This window comes from Eretmochelys imbricata, chromosome 14, assembly GCF_965152235.1.
Source record: "Eretmochelys imbricata isolate rEreImb1 chromosome 14, rEreImb1.hap1, whole genome shotgun sequence".
Taxonomy (NCBI): Eukaryota; Metazoa; Chordata; order Testudines; family Cheloniidae; genus Eretmochelys; species Eretmochelys imbricata.
In genome coordinates this window covers 31,707,761-31,727,126 of record NC_135585.1, presented here as the reverse complement: position 1 = coordinate 31,727,126, position 19,366 = coordinate 31,707,761, and the positions used below count along the sequence as shown (strand labels likewise).

The window sequence follows — 19,366 nt, the reverse complement described above, 5'->3', positions numbered from 1 at the left end:
CATGTCAGAAGAAGACATTTCTAAAGTTTACTGGATTATAAAGAGACAGGGAGCAAACCCCTAAATTACCCTACAGCTGAGAAGACAAGAAAAACCAGCACCTTGAACTCCGACAGTGGGGCTCCTAGCCAGCCATTGCTGGGAATGGAAGACTAGTGAGGAAACTACCTTGTACAAAGATTGGAGCTTGTTAAGTTAGCTCCTAGCCATTAGGAAGCATATTTTTACTTTTTTTGTTTGTAACCCTTTCTATCTTTATTCCTTCTACCAGGTATCACTTAAACTATGACTTTTGATTAATACACTTGTTTTACTTTCACTACAAAGCAACTCAGGGCTGTGTTTCAAGGGAAGGGGTGTATTTACCCCAGTTCAGTTAACAAGCTGTAACATACTGACTCTTTAACAGAGAAGTGAACTTAATATCTCTGAAACCTGTTAATATCTTCTGTGAATGTATAGTGATAGGGGCTGTGCATTGCAGAGAACCATCTTGGAGGCACTCAGGGGCTGGAGTTCACCAGTTGTTAGCGAGGGTTGGGCTGGGAGAGTGCTGAGCAGTTTGCTGGTGAGGAAAACAGAGAGGTGTGGCAGGGATCTGACACACCATCTAATCTACAGCAAAACTCACTTTTGCTGAGGCCGAGGGGTAACACAGTGGCTTAGGCACCTACGCTGTTTCTTGTGAGAATGAGGTAGGCGCCTGCCTTGCTCCATGCAAAACAAACAGTCATGGAGAAGGCGGCAGTGCCCACATGTCTAACTTCTAACCCAGTGGCTAGAGCACTTTCTGAGGTACTGGAGATCCTGGTTCAAGACCCCCGAGAGAGAAAGGCTCTAAACAGCATAGTCTGTCATGAGAGCAGCCTAACCACTGAGCTATGGGACAGGCTGATAGAGAAGAGGGGAAGACTAGCTCCTAGTACAGTGGTGGCCAAACTGCAGCTCGTGAGCCACATGTGGCTCTTTCATAGTTAAAGTGCAGCTCCCGGAGCCCACCATAAGAACAGCCATACTGGGTCAGACCAAAGGGCCATCTAGCCCAGTATCCTGTCTTCCAACAGCGGCCAATGCCAGATACCCCACAGGGAATGAACAGACCAGGCAATCCTCCAATGATCCATCCCGTCGCCCATTCCCAGCTTCTGGCAAACAGAGGCTCGGGACACCAGCCCTGCCCATCCTGGCTAACAGGGGATACCCCTCCCCACATTTCTCTGCCTAACAGACAGGCAGGGAGGGGAGCTTGGGGTTTCTGTCCTCTGGCGGGACATGCAGCCCCATGGGGTGCACCTGCTGGGGCCCCGAGCCTTTGCAGGTGTCTGCCATGGGGCAGAAGCCTCAAGCCCCACCACCCTGCTGCAAGTCAGAAGCTCTGTGCTATGGGACAGGATGATAGACTGTGCCACACCCCAGCTCCCCACAACCACCAGCCGCCAGTCACCTGTCCCTCCCCACTGCTGCCTCCTCCCAACTGCCACGGGACCACATCCCCCGTCTCTGCCCCTGTTAATGCAGCCCAGGGTTCCCTCTATGGGACACTGACTCTGCTCCCGCCCCAGGCTGGGGGGACTGGAAATGGAATGGGCCCTCTGGTGCCAAAATCTGTGTCCCTGTGAATTCCCCCACTGCTGGGGCAGGTCCAGCGTCCCAAATATAGCCTTCCTCACCCCCACATGTTTCTGAGTCCTGGCGGGTACAGGCAGGAGAGTTCCCTTTGCCTTCCCTGATCCCCTAAACATGCCCTCTGCCCCCTGCGGGCTCTGGCTTTCTGCTGCTCTCACAGCTTGGCTCCTGGTGGGTCAGGTGCCCCTCTCAACCAAACCATTCAGCTCTTCTGGAGAGAAACCAGAGAGACAATGGGCCATAGTTACTGAGCTCCCTTCCCCACACATCATAGGAGTCAGGACTCTTGGGTTCTGTTTGCAGCTCTGGGAGGGGAGTGGGTCTGTGTCAGCAGGGGGTTGGGAGCCAGGACTCCTGGGTTCTCTGGCAGGGGAATGGGATAGAGGGGGGTTAGGAACCGGGACTCCTGGGTTCTAGTCCCACCTCTAGAACAGTACTGAAAGTGCTGCCCTGGGGACAGTGTCAGGGGGAATCCCCAAAGGAGCTCCTGTGATTCTGGTCCTTGCTGGCATTTGGCTCAGGGACACGAAGGGAGAGGGGATAAAAATGTCTCTGTGGGGGTAGCCCTGGTATATTGTCAGTGACTGTCTGCACGGAAAGAGCCTGGGGGAAATCGGTGTGAAATGGACTAAAGCCCCTTCTGAAACCTTCCCAATTGTCCTTCTCACCCTGACCAGCTGCAGCGTAACAGCCACGTTTTGCTCCAGATCATCCCAGTCCCTGGAAGGTAAAGAGCTGCATTGGAGACGGATCAAGAAGGGGATTATCAAACAGGGAGCTGCTGGTGGGTTTTTCCTAGGATGGAAAAAGCTGAGAGGAGGGGATGGGGTGGCGAGTTGAATCTGGGGGCTGATTTTTAGGGGACCCACTGGATGTTTTTGCACGTGCAGGGTGTGGTGAGGTGAATTCCCCCAACTCTGTCCTCCAGGATAAGGAATTACACACAAGATGGCAGTAATCCATGCCTCTAGCAGTTTTGACACCACACTGGCTGCAGAAGGTGTGGTTATTTCTGGGTGCCAAGTTTCTTGAGTCCCCAGCTTGACACACCTTTATCCTGATTTCCAGACCTGCAACTTTCATTTGAAGCTGTGGCTGAACAGAAGCTCTGAGTATTGCTAAATATTGACCTAAGTAAAGATAATAGCTATCTTATTTATTGACTACATGCTGTAGCCCCCTCTGCCGAGCAGTAGCAGATCTCAGAGCCTTGCAGGTCAGTTTTGCTTTGAAGGAGAAATCAATGGCACAGAGTCAGGGTATGTTCTATTGCGAGTTGTATATTTACACTATATACACCAGACTTAAATAGAGGAGGTCATAAATGGGATGCAGGCAAACCTGCCTTTTAAAAATCTCAGCCCAACACTAATTCCTAGTTTATGGGAAGCACCTCTGCCCCAAAACTTGACTTAACTCCACTCTAAATTCCCTTGCTGTTTGCCACAGCTCCCCAAACACAAACTACATTGCAAAATTAACAACATCTTCAAAAACTGAACAGTGCCCACACCCTAAGGAAAAGAACTTTTAAGATTGTCCTATAGTGCCTCCTGGTGACTGCTGCCATAATATGTCCGTACGTCCATAACAGCACAAATGGTATTGATCTACTTGGGCAGGGGTGGCCAACCTGTGGCTCCGGAGCCACATGTGGCTCTTCAGAAGTTAATATGCGGCTCCTTGTACAGGCACCGACTCCGGGGCTGGAGCTACAGGTGCCAACTTTCCACTGTGCTGGGGAGTGCTCACTGCTCAACCCCTGGCTCTGCCACAGGCCCTGCCCCCACTCCACCCCTTCCCACCCTCTCCCCTGAGCCTGCCATGCCCTTGTTCCTCTCCCTCCCCTTCCCTCCCCTCCCCCCAAGAGCCTCTCCATGCCAGGAAACAGCTGATCGGGAGGTGCGGGGAGGGAGCGGGAGGCACTGATGGCGGGGCTACTGGTGGGCAGGAGGCACTGGGAGCGGGGGGGACTTGATGGGTGGAGCTGCTGATGTATTACTGTGGCTCTTTGGCAATGTACATTGGTAAATTCTGGCTCCTCAGGATCAGGTTGGCCACCCCTGTACTTGGGCATGGCCAAAATTGATCAGAAGCAACTATGGAAATGTAGTCAATAAATACATACATTAATAACTTTTTCTCATTCTGCACCATTCTAGGAAGATTGCTTTGTTTAAAAACAAATGGTCATAAGGCTCCTCATCTAGGTCTCATTTCCTGGCTTTGCCACAGGTTAGCTAATTGAATTTGGTCAAATCACACTGTGTATGTGTGTGTCACACACAGAAGCCCTGTGTATGACTAACTTATTTTTTCATGTTTACAGCACAGGAAATTTGAGAATGAAGAGCCTTTTAAGGCTTGCACTGAGATCCCACAATCACATCTGGCTGGGGGAGAGGGATCTAGTGGTTAGAGTGGGAGGGCTGGGAGTCAGGACTCCTGGGTGCTATCACGAGCTCTGGGAGAGGAGTGGTGTCTAATAGTTAGAGCAGTGGGGCCTGGGAGTCAGGACTCCTGTGTTCTGCTCCCAGCTCTGGGAGAAAAGTGGTATCTAGTGTTTAGAGTAGAGGTGGCAGAGAATCAGGACACCTGGGTTCTGTTCCCAGTTCTTGATGGGAGTGGATCCAGATTGTTCATGTTTTAAGCACTCTCCAGGTGTAACACTCTCCAGGTGTAAGACACACTCTGTAACTTGCCCAATCAAACCCCAGCAGCAGCATGTATCCCGTCTCCCCTCCACCCTTGTGTGTCCCCATACCTCTACCCCACTCCTAGCTAGAAAAGATCTCACATGGAAGGAGAGTAGTTCCAGGCTGAAAATTCTTTAATCCACTTGGGGTTCAGCAGAAAGCTTTGGATGGTTGGCCAGTTCGTTGGCATGGTCCCTGTTAATGAACCAATCAGCAGCAGAGAGAGTGAGAGTGAGTGTGTGTGTGTGTGTGATGACCCCAGAGGTGTGTGTGGTGGATAGGGGGAATGGATGGCAGTTCTCTTGGGTGCAATTTGCTGAGAGTCATGGTGTGAGAAAGGGTTTGACTCCTCCTGGGGCTGGAGTCCAGGAGCAGATGCACTCTGGGGCATATGAGAGCCTGGCTCAGTGGGTGTGATCATGGGCCCCATAGAGAGGATAAGAGAGATATTACTGCTCCCCCAAAGGGTGGTCTCCTTTGCTGACAGAAGCAGGTGGTTTGGGAGTTGAGGGGGCAGGGTGCTCTCCAGATGTACCTAGCAATAAGATCTGCAGAGCATGGATCTGGGGGGTCTGAGAACAGACAGATGCGGGGGTGGTGCCATCATCCTCTGTCCTGCCACAAGTTTCCTTCACCTGGACAGTGAGATTTCCCCCCACGTGGGACTTTCTTTGTTCTGATCTCCATTCGCCCCCAAGGCCTCTGAGATCTGTTGGCCTGCACAACACAAAGCAAGCTTGTTAATAGCAGCAAAGGGCTGTGAATATGAGCAAGGTGGGGCCTGGATCTGCAAGGTACATGAATGGGAGAGAAAAGGCCAAGTGGTGCAGGATGGTGGGGTGGACGACTGGATGGGGGCGATCTTCTCTCGGAGGCAGTGCGGAAGCCGTTGGGGTAAGAGGGTGTGGTGCTGCTGTAGTCCCATGTTTCACAGGGGGCATGAAACCAGTCAGGCTGAGCAGAGATCCCCTGTCACTTTCCCATTCGTCAGGGCACATCACAGCTCTAGTGATTCCATTACAGCCAGTCAGAAAAATGGGATTTTCCCCATTTGGGAGGAAAACAAACAAACATAAACTTCAAAACTTTAACCTTTCCGTGGGGCTTCTGAAATCAGTGGTTCTCAGCCAGGGCTCCGGGGGCCCCTGGGGGGCTGGAAGCGGGTTTCAAGGGTCCACCAAGCATGGCCAGCATTAGACTCGCTAGGGCCCAGGGCAGAAAGCCAAAGTCCCACTACCCAGGGCTGAAGCCAAAACCTGAGCTACTTAGCCTCACAGGGGCCCCCTGTGGTGTGGGGCCCTGGGCAAGTGTCCTGCTTGCTACCCCCTAACATGGGCCCTGGCTTTTATATGCAGAAAAACAATTGTGTCATAGCTGGGCTGTGGAGTTTCTATAGCATGTTGGGGGGTGGGGGCTCAGAAAGGAAAAGGTTGAGAACCCCTGTCCTAAATGAAACCACATGACAACTTTCATCTGTGTAATTATGAATCACCGGTTTCAAACTACACCCGTTTTCAGTTTGACTTCAAACAGTCTTGCGATTCTGTATTTTAAATGGGATTTTTTTAAAAAAATTGTGCTGCAGGGCTTTCAAAATAGGCAAATGAAAAAGGATATTTCCCCACCACACACACACACACACTCTCTCTCTCTCTCTGTCCTTTTCCACTAGGAGATGGTCAAAATGTGGGCAAACATATGATTTCAAAATGGAAATGTTCCCCCCAAAAAAGGTTTGGTTTAGAAAAATTCAAGATTTTCCTCCCTGAAATACTCCAGTTACAGCAATTTTGGAAAATTAAAAACTGAATAAAAAAATCCTCACAAAAGTTGATTATTTTTCCTGACCTTTTGTTTGACCAGCTGTAGATTGCATTCTGCCTGCTTTGTAACCTCCCCCTCCTCCCCTCCATGTGTTTTCAGCTGAATAGGAGATTCCCTATCACCTCTTGTCCTGAACAGCTGCACAGGGTTGGCTGGGTGGCTGCTAAAAAGCTGCCATACCTACCCCCTCCTTTCCCAAGAAGTGACTGCATTTTATTCTTCCGCAACTCTTCATTGTCCTTGTAGCCTGCCCTTCCCAGCCCTTCTGACCCTCAGAGCTCCTCATCAGACAGCTCAGGACTCCTTCTCCCCTGGTGGAGTGAGTGAAGCTGATGCCTTTCCCCTTCCCTGCACCATCACTTACCATTGGGTCTGGAGATCCTCTCAAGACATGCCCAGAAGCTGCAGTGCCACGTGGGCAATGGCCCTTTGACCCGAGACTCATTCTTGCTGATGTGGAAGAAGTTCTGCTCCATGGTACTGTAGAGGGGCCAGTGTCCCTTGCTCCTGTCTGTCCCTGTGGGACTCCTAGGGCAAGAATTCAGCAAGAGCCAGCCAGATCAGGAGAGAGGAAAGGAAATGTACCTTAGCTGCTAGGGAACTCATACACAGGGACATGGGGCAATTTATCCCCATACACTAAGGGCACCAGAGTCTCTGTCTCTCTCTCTCTCACACACACAGTGTTGTTGTTGTTATGCTAGCATGTGTCTAATCTATGGGCAATCACAGACCTCACTGAAGTTGGTGTGTATGCTAGCCACCGTTCATTCAAGTTAAGTGAAGAAGCAATTAAATGTCCTTTTGTTTAGAGATAACAAACAACAGAAGCCACCGCCCAAGGCACTGGGCCACATGTGAAGACCTGAATGGAGCACTAACTCTGGGAGAATAAGAGGGGTTTCCTTGGGACTATTGCAAACTCAGGGGCTGGGGTATTAATTGGTGGATCAGGGTGTGTCAGAAGCAGACAGGACCAAAAAGCCAGAGAAGGGGCTGGTAGCATAGCCCTGAGAGGGAGCAGAGTCCGAGCTTCTTGAGGCACAGAACTGGCTGGAGATACATGCTTGGATATTGTGAACAAGGAAACTCTGCTTTCTGTTTCTGCTATGTTCAGGCACCACGACTTTGCACACATGCTTTGTAAATCAACAGGATTCCACCAAAGAAATACCCAACTCATACAGTCAACTTTTCTTCCTACCATAAACAACTCAGCAAGGCCCAAATTTTGGCTACCATCTTGGACCAAGGGCAACCTTATTTTTTAAAGTTCCTTATGGTCCAGGGACACTCAGGAGCCAATGGCCAAAATTTTGTCTTTTAAAAATGGCCGCCTTCTTCTGTTCTCAGTGTGGCTAAAGTGACAAGATTCCCCTTAGTCAAATGACCACCATTTATCTCTGTGGGACTCAAAACCTCAGGATGCCCTCAGTTAAGGATGCCCTCTTGCCTTCACGACTGTGCATTGAGGCTGACTCTAGTAAAGATGGCCACTGGTTCCCAGAGTTGCTAATAGGACAAAAGCCAGGCTCTCATCTCGGAGGATGACGGTGCTGTCAGAGAGCAGGGAGAGACAGTGATGGGAGCAAATGAATGTGGGAAGAGGGGGGGGAAAAGGGGCAGGCAAATATGTGAGGGCAAGGGAGGGACATGGGGGGGCAGGTGACTATGAAGAGGGGGAGGGGAGGATGCGTGGTATGCCTTACCCACTCCTGGCAAACTCCGCCCAGTACCGCATCACCCTACGGCTGAGCGCTGCCTCGGCCTCCGTGTGTGTGTGGTTGGCTCCCCCCTCGGACGCCAGGGTCCCGAAGAGATAGAGTAGCTCGGTGGTGTGCACTGCCCCCATCCAGTGGGGCCAGAGCGAGCCAGAAGAGCGGTGTGCAAAGAAGTAGATGTACGCAGGGGTCCCAGCCTTCGCCAGCTGCCTGGCCAGCTCAGTCATGGGGCAGAAGAAGAGGTAGTCGCTGGCAGCTTGGTTCATGGCCCAGCGGTGCTGAGCTGGGCCGCGCCCCTTCCCCTCCTGGCTGTACCTCAGCGCTGCCGCCTGGACAGAGAGATTTGGCAATCCTGGCACCATGAACCTTAACCCCTCCACCAACTCCTCCCAGCCGATCAGGCTGTCATTCCCCAGGCTGAATCCGGGAGCGCCGAACATCAGGAACATGGAGCCTTCATTGGCTGTGATGCCAGTCAGGATGGGTTTGGTGTGGATGTGCCCGGCCTCCAGCAGCCGCCGTGGCTCATCAGGGAGGAAATCCCCATCCACCGTGGGCAAGAAGGGGAAATCAACCAGCCTTTTGTTCCTTGTGATGGTGAAATCGTGTTGGACAAACTCCTCCGAATCTTTCCTCTTCAGACAGTCTACCACAGCACCGTCACTGCCCTTGCCACAGCCCATCAGTCGGCCGAGTGCCCGGGCTCTCTCCCTGGCCTCCTTTTGGCTCAGCGAAGCCCAAGGTGCATTGGCGACCCCACTCTGCAGCGCAGCCCGGGCAAAGAGGTGCCGGCTCCCCGGTGAGAGGAGGTGGAAGGCGACCGAGGCTCCCCCGGTGCTCTGGCCAAATAGCATCATCCGTGCTGGGTCCCCACCAAAAGCGGCTGCATTCTTCTGCAGCCAGCGCAGCGCCAGGCGCTGGTCCCACAGGCCGGCGTTTCCTGGGGCGGCTGGTGGTAGCGAGAGGAAGCCCAGCGCCCCCAGCCGGTAGTTCATGGAGGCCACAATGACGCTCTCAGTGGCAGCTAAGAAGCGCCCGTCATAGATGTCAAGGGAGGCTGTGCCGATGAAGAATCCCCCGCTGTGGATCCAGACGAGGACGGGGACTAGTGCAGGGGACTGGGGCTTAGGCACCCACAGGTTGAGGAAGAGGCAGTCCTCTGAGAGCGGTGTGGTAGGCAGCCACATGGCACTGCCAGGGTAACCAGAAAACATTTGCTGGGGGCAGGAGTTTCCATAGCTGGCGGCCTCCAGGACATGCCTCCAAGGCTTGTGGGGAACTGGCTTCTTGAAGCGCAAGGGCCCCACGGGGGGCTTGGCGTAGGGGATGCCCAGGAAGGCGGTAACTGGGCTGGAGCCAGCTAAGAGGTGTTTGCCCCGGACAGGACCACTGCTGGTGAGCACCACAGTGCCATCATTGGAGGCAGAACCAGGGCCTAGCAGGGAGAGGAGCAGCAGCAGGCAGGGCAGTGCAGGTAGGGGTCCCAGCATGGCAGAAGCTGGAAGGGAAACCACCCACAGGGAGTTATTTGTTGGGCCAGTACTAGCTGGGAGACATAAAGCCTGGCTGGTGGTATGGGGCCAGGATGACATGGGAGGGACACACTGCCCCATTGCATGCCTGGATCATCTGAGTATATCCCATTAAATCATGCCTCCAGCATTGCTGCTCGTCAGCCCCTCCTCTTGTCTGTTTGTGGCACATAACAGTCTAGCCTCCTATGGCTCTCCTTGACTCTGGGCTCGTTTCAGTTGTGTAGGGTTGCCAACTTCGTAATATTTAAAAACTGGACATTCCAGGAGGAGTACTAGAACCTCCCCTGCCCTGCTTCTTCCCTCTGAGGACCCACCCCCCATTCGCTCCTCTTTCCCCTCCCCCTCCCCCCATTGCTCACTGCTTTTTCCCTCTCCTCCCATCCCTGTGTGGGTTGGGAGAGATTCGCCTGCAGAGCAGGGGCTGAGAGCTGCAGCCACTGGATGCAGGCAGGAGGCAGCCCTGGCTGAGTAGGGGCTGGCGCGGGTGATGAGTCAGCACCTCCCTGCTTCCCCTGCCCACAGTGACCGGACACTGTCAGGTCCCCTTTTTGACCAGATTTTCTGATTGCAAACCAGACACCTGGCCATCCTAGTTGCTGGGGTCGATGTGAGGGTGCTGGTGGCCTGTGATATACAGGAGGATGGACTGGGTGATCTAGTGGCCTTAAATTCTATAACATTGAAAATGGCACCAGCACGGCCATGCAGGAGAGTTTGTTCTCTACTGGGATACACTCCCTGAATTTCTGCCAGGGAGCACTAGGCAATGCGTGCTGGAGCTGTGCTAAACCCTGGGAACCAGTGCACCCGGCACATAGCCATAGGTGCCAACTCTGTGGGTGCTCTGGGGCTGGAGCATCCACAGGAAAAAAAATAGTGGATGCTCAGCACCTACCAGGAGCCCCGCAGATCAGCGTCTCCCACCCCAGCCCTTTGGCCTGCTGGCAGGCCCCATCAATCAGCTCCTCCCACTCCCTCCCAGCACCTCCCGCCCACCATGATCAGCTGTTCAGCAGCCTGCAGGAGGCATGGGATGGGGAGGAGCAGGGGCAGGAAGAGGCAGGGGAGGGAGTGGAATGGGGTGGGGGTGGGAAGAGGCAGGGCTGGGGGAAGGAGTGGAGTGGGGGCAGGGCCTGGGGCAGAGCAGGGGTTGAGCACCCCCCGGGGACTGGGGAAATCAGCACCTCTGCACATAACCCTCACCCTGAGACTGGAAGAGGGGAGTGATTGGGAGCACCCTCTGCCATGACCTGTTGCCTGAGGCTGTACCATCTCCAGAGGGGGTTCTCATTCAGCGGAGACCCCCCTCATCGAGATTAAAGGGCCACCCCACAACCTCTCTGAGCTTGCCATGGTGCAGATCTGAGGAAGGAACTCCAGATCTCCACTCCCCATCCCTTGCTGTCTCCAACTGGAGCAGGCATTCCTCCCAGCCCCACCACCTCCCCTTAGCCCAGGAGGCAGGAGGGAGTGGTATATAGGCCAAATTTAGCTAATGTGAACTAGCGAGAGGCACATCCACTTTGCCAACTGCAGACAAACTGGCAAGGACTTGACAGATGTCCTATCCATTCCTCCTTGTTCTAGGGATTCCCTGTGAGCCACCACTTTCGGTTAGCCTAAACCACCCCCAGGGAAACTGGGAGAGATGCACAGAAAGAGGGCAGGAATGGTGCATGGCAGTGTGTGAATACTAGTGCAGATGTGGGCATCTGGTGGGCACTAACAGTCTGCAAGAGGGCTGTCAGAAAGGGGTTGTGACTCACTCTATATGATTTTATTAAAATATGCTAATGAGTGTGAATATAATGTAACTGGAATATGATTCATGCAAAAGGTCTCTTGTAAGGTATCATTACAAAGCTTATAATCTACTGAGTGTGGTCATCCTATTTGTATAAATGTATCACTCTTGTATCTGAAACTAGAAATATAAAATATAACTTGGAGGGCCTATTGTAATTATCAAAGTGTGGGCCATTAATGGTGTTTTGGAATCTTGAAGGCTCCCATTAACCAGAACAATTGTCTGTAGATGGCTCTATTTCACTTGTAAGTCTTCCTGTATACATGTGTGCTGGCAAGTCCGTAATGAAGTCTAACAGTGACATGTGATCATGTCACTCGAACTGGAATCCATCTTAAACCTGGTGCTTTTCCATTTGAAGTGGGGGGGGACCCAGAGAGACAAAAGATTCCCGCCTTGTGCCAAAATCATATAAGGGGGTGGAACAGAACAAGAGAGGCAGCCACCATGAGGAACCCCCTAGCTACCACCTGAGCTGGAACAAAGGCTGTACCGGGGAAAGGATTGTGCCAGACTAGGAAGGTTCCAGTCTGTGAAAGAAACTTATTGAAACATCTCTAAGGGTGAGATTTTATCTGTATTCCATTTGATTAGACATAGATTTGCATGTTCTATTTTATTTTGCTTGGTAATTCACTTTGTTCTGTCTGTTACTACTTGGAACCACTTAAATCCTATTTCTGTATTTAATAAAATCACTTTTTACTTATTAATTAACACAGAGTATGTATTAATACCTGGGGGGGTGGGGAAACAGCTGTGCATATCTCTCTGTCAGTGTTATAGAGAGCGAACAATTCATGAGTTTACCCTGTATAAGCTTTATACAGGGTAAAATGGATTTATTTGGGGTTTGGACCCCATTGGGAGTTGGGCATCTGAGTGTTAAAGACAGGCACACTTCTGTAAACTGCTTTCAGTTAAGCCTACAGCTGTTAGGGGACGTGGTGCAGACCTGGGTCTAGGTTTGCAGCAGGCTAGCGGGTCTGGCTCAAAACAGGCAGGGCACTGAAGTCCTAAGCTGCCAGGGCAGGAAAGCAGGAGCAGAAGTAGTCTTGGCACATCAGGTGGCAGCCCCCAGGGGGTTTCTGTGATCCAACCCGTCACAGGGGTGACATGTTTTTAATATTCCTCCACCTTCCCAACACACCTAGTGAAGCATCAGCTTGGGGAGGTGCCTCTCACAGCCATAATAGCAGCCCTGCAACTCCGTGAGTTTTTTTTAAAAAATCCTCATGCACACTTGGGGTATTGTCTACACTACAAAATTAGCTCAATTTAATTTTGGTCAATCTACAGCTTCCGCAATAATTCAATGGGCTCTGGGTGTCTGTACTACCCTCCTTCTGCTGGTGGCGCACATCCTCACCAGGAACGCTTACACTAGCTGAGGTGGAGCATTGTGGGACACTGACAAGCACACAGGGCTCACAGCTGGAGCTCCCTGGCCACCCCCTGCACAGGCTTGATTTCACAGCAGGGAGCCTACCAGCAGTGAATTTTCCAGCTGCCTTCTGCTCAGAGCAGCAGTGAGGGACTCACAGCTGGAACTGTGAAACTGACAAGGATGTCTATTTCACTGCTGTGAAATTGAGCTCTGCACCAGCCCCAGAAGATGGGGAGCCTCCAGTGCCTAGCTGACAGCTGGCTGGGGCAGCTGTGAGCCCACCACAGGCTCAATTTCACAGCAGGGAACCTACCAGCGTGAAATTGACATTCCTGTAAATTTCAGAGCTCCAGCTGTGAGCCCCAGCTGTTGTTCTGAGCCAGAGACAGCCCTGAAACTGACAAGGATGGCAGCCACAGGAGGGTTTGTAAGTAAGGCAGTGTCTATAGGGACACTGCATCACCCTAATTATAAAAGGGGAATCCCTCTAACTGCAGCCCTGGCTCTTCTCTGATGCCAGGGCAAGCTCTGGCCACTTACTGCAACTAATCCCTGTATCAATACAGCTCCATCTAACCCAATGAGCATATTGACAGAAGAAGAAGAATGGTTTAGCCCTGTGTTGGGCACAGCATGGCACAGAAACCAGCAGATTTTGTTCTGGATAGGTCAGGTTGGTTTGGTCCCAGGAGATCCAGAGGGACACTACCCCTGGACAAAAAGAGCCACCTTGTGTTAGCAGAGAAAGCAGATAACGTGGCCTCTTTCTGATTAAAGGTGTTGTTGCAAAATAGTGGATATTTGGTTCTCGTAGGGACCTGAGTTCTTTTCCTAGCTCTCCTTGATGTGAATTTGCGCTGTGCTTGCGAAACAGCCCCTTCCTGTCTCTTCTCCACCAGCTACTCTGTACAAACCTGATTGGCTGGGGGAAGTGCCAGTCAAACACTATATCTAGTAGCTACTGGCTAAAGGGTGAGGAATGTGTGGGAGAGTAGAGCCGGTTGACTGTATGCTGTGCCAAATCTGTGTAACCCCCGCTAGAGATCCTGACCTGGCTCTGCTCCTGGCTTAGGTAACGGTGTCGCGCTGTTGTTAAGTGTGGTGCTTGTTCCAGGGACTAACTCTGGAGGGAGTATTGGTGGGTAGGACCTGGGAACCCCTCTTCCAACCCTTGGAATCCCCCACCTGACAGATATCTAGTTATAGCTAACATAACGGGGGCGGGGGGGGGGAATGGGCAAATGCTACTTTATAGCTCCCCTAAAGTTGGGGTGGGAGGAATTGGTGAACCAGGGCTGTGATGCTCAGAGGAGCGTTAAGAGCATTGTGTAGAAGAAGTAGGATTAAAGTTCCTTACTCTGTAACTGAGTGCACCTTTCCCCTCCGCTACTGGGCAGAGTGTGAAGGAGTCTGTCTCCCTCAAACCAGGTGTATGCAATGTAGCTGTAGCTTTGTCAGTCCCAATTATCACCTGTGGGTGAACCCTTGTCACAAAGTGATCACTGTATGTCTGACCAGGGGTAGTTAATAGGCAGACTGCAGGTCAAATCCAGACCACCAGATGCTTTAAAATGGATCCTGAAATCTTTTTAATTTACTTTTTATCATTATTGCTGTTGTTGTTTTATTGTTTTCTCTGGAGTCTGGACCTTGACTATCCCTTGCTTGACCAAGAAATTTGGACCTTGACAAAAAATAATTGACTCCCCCAGGTGTCCTATCAGTCCTCCTCCTCAAAGGAAACCTGAACAAAACTACCAAAAGACAAGCCTGGGAGCTTAAATTCATTACTCTGCTAGACACTAAAAATCATGGACTGACCAGACACACTGGATTTATGGCTTATTACAACAGTCTGTAACCCACCAACTCCCCTTTTGTCCTATGAGGTGTTATAAGGCCACTCTACCTTCAATGGTCCCTTACAATATGGGTTAACTGCCTATGCTAAATAATCTGTTCCAATTTGCATTTAGCTGTGAGATCCTCTCCCAGCCCTGAAGAAGAGTTCTGTGGAGCTCAAAAGCTTGTCTCTCTCTGTGTTTTCCCCTGAGAATTGTAATTAGAGGGGGTGTTTGAATTTCCAGGGGGGTGAGGGCCGAGGGGTGAGACCGTGAGGGTGAAGATGGGCTGTACATTTTCATGGGCAAGGCGATTTGGTGCTAACTCCCAGCTCCCCATTTTAAACATTATAAAATACCAGTAAACATCAGCGTTTGAATTTCTGGTGATTTATTGGTGTTTAGAAATCTTCATTTGAAATTATGAGGTGGGCCAACATCTCCAAAATGAACGTGCTGACAGCTGTGTGCGGAAGTTTGTCTGTGTTCATACTTTTCAAACCTATTATGCTTTTTTCAGACACAAATAGTTGATCATGTATATGCCTTTAAAGTGCATATTAATGTGTCAATTTCAATTCAAATTTCCAACCAACGACTACATGGAATTTTTTTCCAACTAGAAAAGTTTTAAAACACCTAGATCTAGTTGGAAAACAACTAAATTGGCAACACTGCGCTAGTTGACCATGGTGCGGGTGGGGTGGGGGGGAGGAAATCCCTGCTCTCGCCCCATCAGAACTTGGTCCAATAAGGGATATTACCTCACCCACCTTGTCTCTCAAACAAAGTGTGACATTTTTAACAACCCTACGGGACAGACTAACAGCAGGTGTGACACTTAGCAAGTCTGTCTTGGGATGCTACATTAGAAGTCCTGGTGCATCCCCCAGAGAAGAGGCCCCTATAGGCAGTCCTCAGCAGTGTTCCCTCTAATTTTTCCCATGCATGTGCAGAATGAATTTTGTTATGTGCACCAATATGGAGGTGATGTGTGACACCTCACCTCCATATTGGTGCACATATGGGGGGTGTGGGGCTGAGGGGTTCGGAGTGTAGGAGTGGGCTCAGGGCTGGGGCAGAGGGTTGGGGTGCGGGGGGGTGAGGGTTCTGTCTGGGAGTGCGGGCTCTGGGGTGGGGTCGGGGATGAGGGGCTTGGGGTGCAGGCTATGGCGGGAAGAAAAGACTCCCCCCAGCTCTCTCTCCCCACAGCAGCACCTGGGCTGGGGGGCTAAGGCGCCTCTCCCTGCTGCATCAGCTCTGGGACTGGAGCCACGAGATAGGTGCCTCTTCCCCTCCACAGCAGGTCAGGGGCTGGGCTGGGCTGGGCTGGGCTGGGTTGGGGCCAGAGGAGAGGCACCTCTCTCCTGGCCGCAGCAGGTCATAGAATCATAGAATATCAGGGTTGGAAGGGACCTCAGGAGGTCATCTAGTCCAACCTCCTGCTCAAAGCAGGACCAATCCCCAACTAAATTGTCCCAGCCATGGCTTTGTCAAGCCTGACCTTGAAAACTTCTAAGGAAGGGGATTCCACCACCTCCCTAGGTAACCCATTCCAGTGCTTCACCACCCTCCTAGTGAAAAAGTTTGTCCTAATATCCAACCTAAACCTCCCCCACTGCAACTTGAGACCATTACTCCTTGTTCTGTCATCTGGTACCACTGAGAACAGTCTAGATCCATCCTCTTTGGAACCCCCTTTCAGGTAGTTGAAAGCAGCTATCAAATCCCCCCTCATTCTTCTCTTCTGCAGACTAAACAATCCCAGTTCCTGCAGCCTTTCCTCATAAGTCATGTGCTCCAGTCCCCTAATAATTTTTGTTGCCCTCCATTGGACTCTTTCCAATTTTTCCACATCCTTCTTGTAGTGTGGGACCCAAACTGGACACAGTACTCCAGATGAGGCCTCACCAATGTCGAATAGAGGGGAATGATCACATCCCTCAATCTGCTGGCAATGCCCCTACTTATACAGCCCAAAATGCTGTTAGCCTTCTTGGCAACAAGGGCACACTGTTGACTCATATCCAGGTTCTCGTCCACTGTAACGCCTAGGTCCTTTTCTGCAGAACTGCTGCCTAGCCATTTAATCCCTAGTCCGTAGCAGTGCATGGGATTCTTCTGTCCTACGTGCAGGACTCTGCACTTGTCCTTGTTGAACCTCATCAGATTTCTTTTGGCCCAATCCTCTAATTTGTCTAGGGTCCTCTGTATCCTATCCCTACCCTCCAGCGTATCTACCACTCCTCCCAGTTTAGTGTCATCTGCAAACTTGCTGAGGGTGCAGTCCACGTCATCCTCCAGATCATTAATGAAGATATTGAACAAAACCTGCCCCAGGACCGACTCTTGGGGCACTCTGCTTGATACCGGCTGCCAACTAGACATGGAGCCATTGAGCACTACCTGTTGAGCCCGACGATCTAGCCAGTTTTATATCCACTGTATAGTCCGTTCATCCAGCCCATACTTCTTTAACTTGCTGGCAAGGCTGGGGCTGGGTTGAGGCCAGGGGAGGGGTGCCTCTTCCCCGGCTGTGTCAGGTCCGGGGCAGGGCTGGGTTGGGGCTGGGGGAGAGGCATCTCTCTACACCACAGCCCTGAGTGCCTGTGCGACGCTTAATAGGCTGCTGCACGGCCGTGCGGCCGCACAGCGTAGAGGGAACTTAGGGTAGGAGTCCCCTTAACTATCCCTGATCCCCTTTAACAAACACCCCTCCCCCAGTCAGTAACTCCAGGTCTCTGCTACACTCACAGCTTGGCTCCATCCTTTACCCAGCTCCCTGATACAGGGGAGAGGCCCTTTCACATCAGGGAAGCGTAGGGTGACCAGGTGTTCGGTTTTTGACCAGTTGAAAAGGGATCCTGGCGGCTCCGGTCAGCATCGTTGACTGGGTCGTTGACTGTCCAGTTGGTGGCACCGCACAACAGGGCTGGCAGGCTCCCTGCTAGCTTCCACGCTGCATGGCTCCCAGGAAGCAGCAGCATGTCCCTGCTCCAGCTCCTACTCGTAGGGGCAGCCAGGGGGCTCCGGACACTGCCCCAGCCCCAAGTGCCGCTCCCGCAGCTCCCATTGAACCATGGCAAATGGGAGCTGTGGGGGCAGTGCCTGTGGACAGGGCAGTGCGTAGAGCCGCTTGGCCACTCCTCCACTTAGGAGCCAGACGTGCCGCTGCTTCTGGGAGCTGCTTGAGGTAAGCGCCGCCTGGAGCCTTCACCCCAACCCCCTCCTGGGCCCCAACCCTCTGCCCCAGCCCTGATCCCCCTCCCGCCCTCCAAACCCCTTGATCCCAGCTCCTGCACCTCATATCTATTATCCCTGGCCCCACCTTGGAGCCCACACCCTCAGCTGGAGCCCTCACCCCCCAAGCCAGCACAGTGAAAATGAGAGAGCATAGAGAGAGAATGAGCCAGGGAGTCTGAAATCCCTTCACCCATGCAGAGGCGAGGTCTACTAGAGCAGGGCTGATGCACTTTTGGGATGAACATACCCTTTGGATCCTATAGGAGACCTGTGCTGGCCTAGAGCCGGGGATAGGACCCAGGAGTTCTGAACACCCAGCCCCCCTTCTTTAACCACTCCACTCTACCTCACTCCCCTCCCAAAGCCAGGGATAGAAACCACGAGTCCTGACTCCCAGTATACAGCACAGGTATCCGTATTGTGACTTAAACCCTAGCTTTGGGCAGAGAGGGAGGATGGTTTGGTGTTGAGGTTACAGGTAAGGGGAATATAAATCAGGACTCCTGAATTCTATCACAGCTTGGGGAGGGGAGTCTAATGGGTTAGAGCAGGGGGGATTGGGAGACAGGACTCCTGGGTTCTAATCCTGGTTTGGGGAATGGAGTGTGGGGTAGTGGATTGGAGATGGGGGGAGGCTGGAAGCCCAGATTCCTGGGTTCTAGCTCTTGGGTGGGAGTGGAGTCTAGTAGGATAGAGCAAGGGAGCTGGGATTTAGAAACTATTCTATTCCCATCCCTTAAAGCAGCTTGAAAGGCTGTGTAAGGGGGAGGGGGAATTGCTTTGGGAGGGGAAGAGAGAGATTCCAGTTTCAGTCTTTCTGAGATGTCATTAAACCGTTTGGACCTAGGGTGCCTGTCTAAGAGCTGGTGGAAATCAAACACTCACCTTCCTAGTTCCCCAGTTGCAGGTTGCACCTCTCTGTGTGTGTTTCGCAGCTCAACCTGAAAGGGAATGGGAGACCTCAGGAGTCTTCTGATGCTGGAATAACAGCCAGGGAGCAGTCACTGGAGGATTATTTATCCCGAGAGAACCAACCCCACTGGGCTCAGTGATAAGGAGGAGGAGATAAGGTCCAGACTGCAGGGGAGCCCAGAGCAGGGGTCGGTGACCGGGAAAACAGAGATAAACAACTGGTGGCTTGCAGAAAGAGAAGATCTGTGGTAACTGGTGGGCAAGTAGCTCTGAAGTGGGGTATGGCAGCTGGTTAACAGCCACTGCTACTCAGGGATCCCTAATGCAGCCACCTCTGTGGTGGGGCACAGCAGCTTTTAAAATCCCACAGCAATACAGAGTTGTTATCAGAGGGCTCTGTGTATTGCTAAGGGAGGGGAGGCTGCTTGCTTTCTCTCTCTGCTCAGTGGCTGAGCTTCCTGGGTCCGATGCTGCTCACTCAGTGAATAAGGGGATCATCTAAACACGAAATCTGGGCAAAAACAGCTCAATGCTAGCATTTTAAATTATGGTCCACACATTAGTTGTGTCTTGAGGGTTGGTTCCTTCTCTTCTGTATCAAGCCTTTGGCTGGAATACAAGCTTAAACCTAACTGGCAAAATTCCCTATTGCCTGGGCTGATAGATAAATGAACTGCTGCCTGCCAGATTGGTAGAGTCCACATGGGAATGGTCTGATATATTGATCTTATTCAGCTAATAATTAATGGTTGATTCATGTTGTTATGAATCATT

The 19,366-nt window shown here is 51.7% G+C and overlaps 1 protein-coding gene across 5 annotated transcripts in view; it reads right to left on the bottom strand.

Annotated features, from left to right (window-relative positions):
* Positions 1 to 18,754, bottom strand: part of LOC144275202 (acetylcholinesterase-like) — a 28,217-nt gene extending 9,463 nt beyond the window's left edge. Inside the window, exons 1-4 of one of the 5 annotated variants that reach the window (XM_077834366.1) lie at positions 18,566 to 18,743; positions 7,856 to 9,365; positions 6,511 to 6,674; positions 3,862 to 5,327 (exon numbers count right to left, since the gene is read on the bottom strand). In XM_077834366.1, coding sequence (XP_077690492.1) covers positions 5,320 to 5,327; positions 6,511 to 6,674; positions 7,856 to 9,357 — 1,674 coding nt within the window. In that variant the 5' untranslated portion in view covers positions 9,358 to 9,365; positions 18,566 to 18,743 and the 3' untranslated portion in view covers positions 3,862 to 5,319. Of the gene's footprint in view, positions 1 to 3,861; positions 5,328 to 6,510; positions 6,675 to 7,855; positions 9,366 to 18,565 lie in introns of those variants that run through there. The other 4 variants (XM_077834364.1, XM_077834365.1, XM_077834368.1 and 1 more) reach the window with 4 other exon arrangements.
* Between the last annotated feature and the right edge of the window lie 612 nt (positions 18,755 to 19,366).